Source organism: Ochotona princeps, chromosome 12 (assembly GCF_030435755.1).
Source record: "Ochotona princeps isolate mOchPri1 chromosome 12, mOchPri1.hap1, whole genome shotgun sequence".
In the NCBI taxonomy this organism is placed as follows: Eukaryota; Metazoa; Chordata; class Mammalia; order Lagomorpha; family Ochotonidae; genus Ochotona; species Ochotona princeps.
The window spans coordinates 11,137,577-11,148,252 of NC_080843.1; the positions used below are offsets into that span (position 1 = coordinate 11,137,577).

At 43.6% G+C, this 10,676-nt stretch overlaps 1 protein-coding gene across 12 annotated transcripts in view; it reads right to left on the reverse strand.

Annotated features, from left to right (window-relative positions):
* The window catches only part of MBNL2 (muscleblind like splicing regulator 2), a 158,144-nt gene that overhangs the window by 107,285 nt on the left and 40,183 nt on the right, over positions 1-10,676 (reverse strand). For 6 of the 12 annotated variants that reach the window (XM_036493444.2, XM_004577390.3, XM_036493446.2 and 3 more), the window contains exon 2: positions 262-1,016. In XM_036493444.2, the coding sequence (XP_036349337.1) occupies positions 262-435 (174 nt within the window). In that variant the 5' untranslated portion in view covers positions 436-1,016. Of the gene's footprint in view, positions 1-261; positions 1,021-9,875; positions 10,003-10,676 lie in introns of those variants that run through there. The other 6 variants (XM_036493450.2, XM_058670526.1, XM_058670524.1 and 3 more) reach the window with 2 other exon arrangements.

Genomic DNA, 10,676 nt, shown 5'->3' on the forward strand with positions numbered 1-10,676 from the left:
TTAAACATAGATGTGTAAAAAATGTATGCATACCTGAAATCAAAAAGCTTGAATAGAAAAAAAAAAGTCTCCAAAACAGTCACCACAACCCAGAAAGCAAATTCTGAAAGTGATAGTGAAACTTCTGTAAAAGTTCAAGGGAAAGCATTTAGCTGGAGGCTTCATGTAAGACAGCCTCTTAGGAGCACACTCTCTTCCCCAAGGAGCACACTCTCTTCCCCAAGGAACACACTCTCTTCCCCAAGGAGCACACTCTCTTACCTTAAGAGAATCAAAGCAGGCAATGACCCTTCCATTTTCAACCTGGCAGCTTTTTGGGGGATGAGCAAATTTGCATTCTTCGTCGGAGCGTGAGCACGTCCCTCTTTGGAACTGTCTGCAGACTTCCAATGTCAGCCACTTTGTGTCTCTGACCGGGGCAACGTTCAAAGCCATGATGCCAGAGGATTGGACTCTGTTAGTTTCCGTTAAACGATGCTATCAATCCACTTCCAATGACTCCAAGGCTACTGTCGCAAAAACTCCCACATGTAAGTTGGACGGTAAGTGGTAAATTGCTTAAAGAAGTCCAATCCAGAAAACAGAGTGAGGAGAGAATTTATCGGAAGGCAGTCACTCATCAATCAGTATGCGCCGCTTGAAGATGGCGGGCCACGATGAAAACATGCTCAGTGTCATCTCTCATTCCGGAAGTCTGCAGGTGCAACTGTTTTTAATAAAGTGACTTCACTATCATGGCACTCCTTGGTAGAATATACAATTCTGATGTCCACAGCTACTGATAATGCTGGAAAATCAGCCACTCAGATGTTTATATTTCAGCCAAATTTTTTTCCTGCCTCCTTTTTAAACTCTAAAATGAAACAATTGGCAATGTCAGACAATGAGGTATTTTCATCCACTCAATGAGGTTGGGTAAACGTGTATTTGACAGAACAGCAAGACCTGAATCCGGAGCTGCTGGGCTGCAGTTTCCAGCAAAAGTGACTTCACACAGGCACTTTTAAATCACAAACCTGGAAAATATAAATAAGATATATCTTACCTCCCTGCGCAGTAAAATCAATACTTTAGCAAACTATTTAGCTCTCATCTACAATTTGCAAAAGGGTGAGGCAGACCTTTGAGCTTTTGAGTACAGTGAAGAAAGTTACATTTTTTTTAAGGAATACACAATTGAAACTGTATTGCAGAATAGTCTAGGCAGCAGTCCAAAAGTTAGGAATGACTCAAACAGATGAGTATGGCAGACACAACAATTAGGCCTCTGAAACAATTCAATCTAATGTGCTTAATCACCAAAACAGTGTATTAGAACTGTGGCTTCCAATTAATTTCACATTTAGGCTATTGATTTTATTGTGGGGAGTGATACAAACAATTATTTGGGAGGTGTCCCTCCTATGTAATAACGACATTGACATGTTGGATGAAACGTGTGGCTCTCGTTCTTATTATCTTTTCTGGTTTTCAGAGATCTGAACTTGCAGAGTAGGTAGGGGCAGGTAGGAGACCTTTGACATTTATTCTGAGCTCAGCACTTCTCTCTCCTTTGCACTTGTTTAATATTTGTTTCCCCTTTTGCCCCATAAAGACACTTCAGCCTCTCAAGGCAGGATTATTCTTTACAGTCACCATTTCTTCCTGTCGTGCCTTAGTTTATGGTACCTAGGAGGCCCTCAAGCAACATTAATTGGATGCTTGAACCAATGACTGAAGAAACGAATCAATGAAAATTTGTTTCAGTTTAGCTCAGTTCAGTTTTTACTGAATCAAAATCTGAAAAAAAATATTCTCTTTTGTATGAAATGCTGAGGCTAACACATGTCTAAAACAAAATATTATTAAGTACAGATTTCTAAAATCATCCCACTGTATCATTTTTATTTTTTCAATAAATGTTAAAATGTAATATTCCTGGGAAAGGCCTGAGTCAAGTCCTAAGGCCTCAAAGTTGGTCATTTTCATGTCCCAAACATGCCCGGATGGCGTTCTGAAGAAATTAATGTGTAAAAAGGACAGAAAGAGTGGAAGCAGATTACAGCCATGCTCCACATGATGACACTGAGGGGACAGGACACGCGTGTCCCGTAAGCTGTGATGGTGAGAGCAACAGCCCGGTCTAGTGACGTCAGCCCAGCGCCTTGTGACGACGTTCACGTAAACACACGACCGCCCTGCCTGCCAGTGGCCACAATCCTCCACAGAGTGCGTAACACTTGACAGCAGAGACTCCTGCGTTCCTGGTTTACGTACAACTCTACTGTGCTTTTTACCATGACGTTAGGAAGCATCCCTTCTACTTACACAAAAACAAAGACACCGGAGAAAAAGCTTCCTGGTTTCCAGTAGAGCAGCCTTACATATCTTGTGTTGAGTGTGTCTCATGAAGAGGCCGTGTGGTTGACGCATGCCCCTCAGGTTCGTGTACTCTATGGTGTTAGCGCAGGATTAACTTGCCTAGCAACACATTTCTTAAAATGTGTCCCTGTCATGAGGCAATGCCCAACTGTGTTTAAAAGGGGCAGGTACCATGTCAATCCAGCCAGCATTCTTCCCGAAGCCGTTCAGGAAGTGGGTCCCTGCCTCAATGAAATTGCGTTCACTCTGGACGTACCTAGTCCAAAAAGCTCACTTGTGGCAAGATTAGAGCTTGCTGCTCCACCAGATGCCAGAAGGAGGCGCTGCACTGGCGTCTCTTGCTCATCTGGTCAGACAGTCTTCAATGAGGAAAGCATCTCTTGGGACTTGTGCGAAATGCCTCTTCAACCCAATAGTCCTGTTCCTTGTTAGCAAAAGTGTTTCTGTGAATTAAAACTGTATGTGCCTTTAAGGAAACTGGCAGCCTTGCAAGCTACGATACATACCTAACCCCAATTATAAAATATCTGAAGGAGCCAGGCAGGCTCCTGCCTGTCTCTTTGGAAGCCTTGTGTTCTCAGCAGCCAACATCAGCGAGCTGAAGTTAGGGCACTTAAAGAATATGAGTTTCATAGCCAAATTTACTCTGGGTCAGGTTTCACAGACCAGCTGGGCCTCCATCCTCATTAGCTCTACCCCCTACCTCCAATCCCTTGGAGAAAGAGGCTGCAGCAGACAGGGCAGGAAGGAACAAACGTTAATGCAAGGGGCTGAACACACTGAACTCATATGTACAAAATATTATCTGGTGTCTCTTGAGTTCTGTGTCCCAGGTCCTGAGGAAGCAGTAGGATCACTGGAGGGATTGGATGCCCGTCCTCAGAGGCAGCACAGTCTCCCCCTGGGCTTCACATGCAGTAAGGAAAAGGGCAGCGGGTGCATTTCTATATCCATGGCATTAACAGCTACTCCGAGAGCCCTAAAAATCATCCAGGAGCAGGACTCTCCACTGCTGTCCTGCAAATGGGCACACACTTTGCTTATGCTTTCGGATAGGAAGACATCATTTTCCCCTTGGAGAAAGAGATTCCCATTTCTGGTTATTATAAACATCCAATCAGCCCAGCAGTTGCAACAGTGTTTGGGACACTCACATGCTCATTTCACAGTGCCTGGGTTTAGCCCCTATTCCATTCCCCCTTCCTGTGTTCACTGATGGCGCAAGTGGCTGAGTTCCTGCCACCATGTGAGAGATCCCTGCTAATGTGCCTGGGAAGGCAGCAGAGGATGGCCCATGTACTGAGCCACGTACTGAGTTCCTGGATCCTGGCTTCAGCCTGGCCCAGCCTTAGCTGGTGTGCTTTTGTGGCCGTTTGGGAAGAACTAGCACAGGAAAGATTTTTATCTCTTCTTTCTCTCCTTCTCTCTGTTTCTGATACTCTGCTTTTCAAACAATTAAATACATGATCTTTTGTTAAAAAAAAATTTGAAATGAAAGGTTACGTCACACAAAAGCTATATTGCCATCACCTCTTCCCCCAGCTTACTCTTAATTTAAATTTCACTTAAAAACTGACACCCTGATTCACTTATTAGAAAACTTTTAAGTATGACTGAACCAACTTGAGTATATCATTCCACTTAAATTTTTTTTTTAATTGGAAACTCAGGTTTTACAGAAAGTAGGAGATACACAGAGGAAGATCTTCCATCTGCTGGTTCACTCCCCAAGTAGCAGCAATGGCTGGAGCCAAGCTGATCTGAAGCCAGGAGCCAGGAGGCTCTTCTGGGTTTCCCATGCAGATGCAGGATCCCAAGGCTTTGGACTGTCCTTGACTCCTTTCCCAGGCCACAAATAGGGAGCTGAATGGGAAACAGAGCAGCCAGGATATGAACCTGCACCCACACGAGGTTCCGGCACATGCAAGGTGATGACGTTAGCCACTAGGCTACTGCGCTGGCCCTCATTCCACTTTTTGAATGTAATAATTAAGGGCTTGAAGTGAGCGCCCAAACCGAGGTGTACTGTATAGTATTAACTTAATTTGAAAACACAGCATGGAGAAAAAGAATGTGAAAATTATGTGTGTATACACACACACACACGCACACACACACATATATATATAGAGAGAGAGAGAGAAGAGAGAGACCATTTTAATTTATAGGGCTAAACATTGTTAAAATGCTTGCTATCTGCTTCTTTTTACCACTGCAAAACTCAGAATCTTATAGGTGTCTCAGGAGCTTTTGCATTGCTTTTTTCGGCTGACACAAAACTTTCTGGTAAGGTACCTTGTCCTAAGCACCAGTTTATCATCCTCACTTTGCCAAGTCTCTTCTCTATTTAACCTTGGGTAGTTCCATTTCTGAGATCCAGCTTCTTTATCTGCAAAATTCTGATCACCATTCCTGCCTACCTTTACATGGTTGCTTCCGTGAAAGACATATTCTAGAAGAAACACAAAATTACTTTGTTAGCAGGAGAATGTTGCAATGAAAGGTTGTACAGAGTTGCTCAATACTAATCAAGAAAACCACTTTCAGCCTTCCTCTTGCTCCATCCTCGTTCTTTGCTATAAACATCGATTTATTTATTGAAAGGCAGAGTTAAATAGTAAGAGACAGAAACAGAAAAACAGGTATTTTCCTCCCACTGGTGTATTCCACATTAGACTGTCTGGAGCCTGAACTCCATGGGTCTTCCAAGCCATTTTCTGTTGCCTTCCCAGGTACATGAAGAGGGAGCTGGATTAGAAGTGGAGCATTCAGGAACCCAGCGCAGTAGCCTAGTGGCTAAAGTCCTTACCTTGCATGTGCCTGGATCACATATGGGCACCGGTTCAAAATCCGGCAGCCCTGCTTCCCATCCAGCTCCCTGTTTGTGACCTGGGAAAGCAGTCGAGGACGGCCCAAAGTCTTGGGACCCTGTACCTGCATGGGAGACCTGAAGGAGGCTCCGGGCTCCTGGTTTCGGATAGGCACAGCTCTACCCATTGTGGCCACTTGGAGAGTGAATCACTGGATGGAAGATCTTCCTCTCTGTCTCTCCTCTCTGTATATCTGACTTTGCAATTAAAATAAATAAATCGGTAAAAATGAAAAAAAAAAAGTAGAACAGCCAGGACTTGAACCAGAGCTAATATAGGATACTATCATCATAGGTGGCGGTCTATATTGCTGTGCCACTGGCTCTATAGGTACCACCAGGATTGAACTTGGGATGAATCTATCCAAGCCACAGGTTTGGAGGACAACATGGTACCTCCTAGATCAAGGCCTGACTACTCAAGACATCCAGAACTCCTAACCTGAAGCAGGCATGGCTTCTGGGCTTTTATTCTGTAGCCCAAGGAGGTTTCTTCTAGTGTCACTATAAATGCCTTCAGCAGCTTTTAACCCCAAAGTGAAAAGACACTATTGTGTAAGTGTGGCCCCTATTACCGTGGAAGCCTCTTTGCTATGAGAACACAACAGAAGTGCAATGTCTGTTTCTTCCCTTGAGCTCTGGATGACTGGGAAGAAGGGGTGGGGTTTTCAAGTTCACCTACTCAGAGACCCTCAGGTAATATCATACCAGTCTGGAGAGGGTACTTTCTTCTGATGCTCACAGAGGTCTCAAATAATTGCCCACTTTGGCCCTAGCAACGCACAAGGCACTATTTTGCTTCCTGGGAAGTTCCTGGGCTGTGCTAGGCAGCCGGGTCTCTACCTTCATCCATTCCCAGTCTCTTGTCTCAGACTCTGTCACTGGTCTGTTGGTGCTTCCGTTTTCCTTTCTCCTTCCTCTTGTTCTCTTTTAAAAGGGGTTTTATTGTTTACTTCTGAGATTGGCAACATGATGTCATGGGATCCACTAGGATAGGAAAATGGTTGCCATAGTGAGGCAGATTGGCATATCTGTCAGCTCACATAACTGTGTGTGTGTGTGTGCACGCGTGTGCACCAAGAACAGCTGAAACCTACTTAGGCAACAAAAATCCTACAATGTCATTTGCCCAGCGTTAGTCCTCATGTTGCATGTTCTAGCTCTGAATGTGGTCACCGCATCTGGCATCCTTCAGCCTACCTCCTGTCTTTTTCACGCGCAGTTCATTTTCCTTCCCAAATATGAACAATCCCATTGTAATCAAATCCTTCTGCACCAGGGTGTAGAAACAGCTTTATTCAAGTATTTTTCTGGCCTTTGGTTGCTCCTTTTGTATCATCTTTCATCTTTTCTAGCCATTCAGAAACTTCTCCTTTTCCAAAGTCATGAAGAGGAGCTTGCCCTTGGCAAAGAGGCGCCGAACCCTTGGCAAAGAGGCAAGCCTTCCCATCCCGCACCCTGACACATCACTCGCTCCTCCCTTTGCCTTCAGCTCCCAGATCCCTCCTGCTGGACCCCATCTTTTAACTCTGTCTGGTAATTAGTTTCAAATAAATGTCATTATTCCTTAATTCACAGGAACTGTAAATATTGATTTATGCAACTGCCTATCTCCCAGTATAAACTCCTGTAGGGCTTGCCTTGTGTGGATAATCAACTCTGCTATTATTTTTGAATCTCCAGGGTTCCTTTAGTGCCTGGTGTGTAAAATGTGCTCCACAAATGTTTGTGGAATGAAGTCCAGATCCTCCTCCAAAGATCACTTGCATCTGAATATGGACCAAAGTCTGAACTAAAGGAATTACACTCTAAATAGGGAATCCCAGTGTTACATGTAAGGGAAATTCTAGCAGGTACCCCTGGCTTGCCTTGCTGCTGCCGGTTAGGCTGGGGGCCAGCTGCCCTAGGGATGAACTGTTCAGACTCAACACCAAGGTACCTGAGCCCAGTGATTTTCCTAAGTGTAGTTCTCAGCCACCAGCAACAGCAGTTCCTAGCAGCATGCTAAAAATGCAGATGACCAGAGTCAGAGCCCCTGGGGGCGAGATCCAGCACTCTGGAATCTGGCAGGCCCTCCCAGGGCTCCAGGGGAGTACTACGGTCTGAGAATCACTATCCGAAGCTTTCCTCTTGCTCCTCTGTGTGCAAGCATCCTGCTGGTGGCTTACAGAGGTCAAGGTGACCTCTGGGTAGACTGCCGGTTCTTCATTTCCTGGATTCCCACTGAATCAGTGGCAGGAGGGACGGGCAGGAGCTGTGTTTCTGATCATAGAAACAAGACAGAACAAAACAAAACTAGACTAGCAGAAAACACTGAGGGATTTTTTTCCCCCCAGCTAAGACTTCATTCTGGAGAGTCTACTTAGCATGAAGCCAGCCTTTGGGGGCACAATTTGTTTTGATGAACATGTATCTGAGAGAGGGGCACTCAAAAGGGACCCCCTCAGAAGTGGCTCAGTGGTGCCTCATCCTCTCCAAATAATGCATGCCAGAACTAATAACCAAGTTCACTGTGTAATTCACCTGTAAGGCAAGACAAGATCAAAGTTCCAGGGTGAAAAAAGGAAACACCAAAAAGTATTTCCTGGAACACAGAAAGACTTGTGACTCGACTCTACAAAATACTCCCAAAATACTTTTTGGGTCTTTACTTAACATGACACTTTATTCTTTAAAATGTATTCGAAATTCTTCTGTTAGATTTCCAGGAAGCTGTGACTTCTGATTGTACAAAAGCCTTTGCAGCTGAGGTTCCTATACCGTCCGTGGTAGCCAAAGTATGCAGTGGAGCCAGTTTAGCAGGCTGGGTTTGCCCTCTGCAGAGGCAGCCTCTCTCCATCCCACCCTTTCAGACAAGCCTGGGCTGAGGACCTCACATGTCTGCACCAAGCCAATACTTTGTGGATAGTTTGTATATTTTTGAAGCCAAAAGCATCACTCATGTCCCATCTTGAAACTGAGATTGGTCAACATAGAAGCCTGCCTCAGGGGAACCAGCTCCGCAGTGCACAGCTCTACTAGCTCACTTTTAGTCTTCCATGGTCTTTCAGCTGCAGGCCAGCCATTGACCTCCCAGGGAGCTGATTAAAGGATTCTTGCTAAACAAACCCATCTCTGAGTCAGACAGGCAAGGACTCATTATCCATTAAGTAATTTGTAAGATGCCTTTAATTTCATCTTGCACAAATCAAATTATAACAGCGAAACCTCTGTCTCGTTGATTTTTTTAATTTTTAAAATCTTTGGACTTCTTACTTTTAATTTTTAAATTCGTAAAATACATTATTTAAGCAAATAATTTTAACTTCCTGGGAAGCAACTTGATGTTTGCACATGTCCACCTCTATTTATGGAGCCTACTTTGAAACGGCTCTCAATGTATTCTCTCCATTGATCAACGACTTGGCCACATCCTGAGCCTATCAGATGTGGGCACCCAGAGAGGGCTCTGGAGGAGCCGCCAGCTGAAGTGCTGGGGCTGAGAGCCACTTAACGTCCAGGCATGCGGCCAAGGACTGCCCTGTGATCACAGGCAGGAGAGGTCCCTTACTGGAGCCCTCCCGCAGGAAGCTCAGGGCACCGAGAGGAACAAGGAAGCATGAGCAGTTCCAAAGCAAATAAAGAACTCACCAAAGGAAAAAGGGAGGAGAAGTGATGGTAGGTTAACAATTTTTCTTTCTAGATACCTCTCCACTTTTTTTTTGAAAGTATAAACAAGAACAATATGCTACTGTGAGTCCTCTGCTTGGATGAGGGATAAGAACTAAGGTCTCCAGCTTCGATTCCAGCTCCTGCTTAACCTCTCATCCGAGTTTCAGATTCCTTGTTTGAAATAAAGGGAATCCTGACACCTAAAGCCACGCGGCTGTGTACTGCCAAAAGACTTTAGCATGTCACTTTATGTGATGTGTGGTCTGTATCAACAATAGTTCTTATAAGAGTTCAACACACACACACACACACACACACACACACACAACTTTTACTCAATAGAAGCTATAATTTTCTCTGAAGTCAAATATAGTGTAAGTGAAAGAAAGTTAGAAAAGCTCTATGAGTGTGGGCCAAAGTATGACGTCCTTCCTAGGAGGTGACTTAGACAAACTTTGAAAAGTAGAGCTAATTACAGTCATTACTTCTAAGTAGGGAAAGATCCAAGATTGGCAATAACATCTCTTGTTGTTTTGAATATATTTTCAAATCTATTTCTACAAGAGAAATAAGCTCAGGGACAGACACATTCACATAATGAGTCAGCTAAATCCATGCTTTATGATGAAGGTAATAAGAGAAAATTTCAAAACAAGCTACATTCTCATGCGTCTTTCATCTTAAAGTATAAGTGAAGAATTCACACAATTTAGGGCTCATTTTCACAGGTAAAAATGTCCAGCCTATTTTTGCAGCAATTTCCAGGAATGCTAAGACACAGATATCCTATCTTCCATTAGAAAAGGGAAAATGTTTACATACACTCTTGAAACTGCAGCCGGATACAATCTATTCAATATATATTTGTATTCAAATTATGTTTTCTCACTGTGTCTGTTTTTCTATCCAAGTACTTATAATCCAGTTAGGAGACACTCTTATTAGAACAAGAGCAATCATATTAGGTAGCATTTAAGACAGAAATAGCACTTACCAGTTTCCTGGACGTCCAGGAACCAATGGATGTAGCCAGACAGGCGATCATTGAGTTGCAAGCTGAAATCTAGCCCTGAATTCCCAGAGAAGTCTTTACATAACTTCCAATTCCTCCCCCGGCACAGCCTCCTGGCTGATGAGACCGCCTTTCAGCTGACCTTCGTCCTTTATTCCCTGCCCCACAGACACCAGCCTTGTGGTCATATCATCAGTCTGACCACTTTTTTTGTGCAACTTTTTTTTAAATAACTTTTAGTTCCACCAAGTGAAGATAATAGTGTAGTCAAAAACTACACTTAAAAAATACATGTCATAACTGTAAATAACCAACGTAACAAAAGGAAAAAACTAAGAAACTCAATAAATACAGTCTTGGAACTCAACATTTAGCTACACACATCTGAGAAGGAAGAACGAGGCGATCAAAAGTTGATGCCTCCGTGCACACAGCAGCATTTGGAGTGTGACAGGTAGGCCAGCAATTCCTGATAACATTCATAATCAGTGAAGAAACAGTTTTGTCTCACTTCATGTAGTGTTGTATTCTAGGGAAATATAATTATACTAAGACTGTCAAGAAGTTAAACGTTTTTGAAATGAATCTTAGTATAAATCTGTAGAATAGAGTTAAGATCTTAACTCTTGGCACCATGAATAGGCTTTTTGTTGTTGTTGTTGTTAAAGATTTATTTGTTTTTATTACAAAGTCAGATATAGAGAGAGGAGGAGAGACAGAGAGAAAGATCTTCCGTCCGATGGTTCACACCCCAAGTGACTTCAACGGCCGGTGCCCGATCCA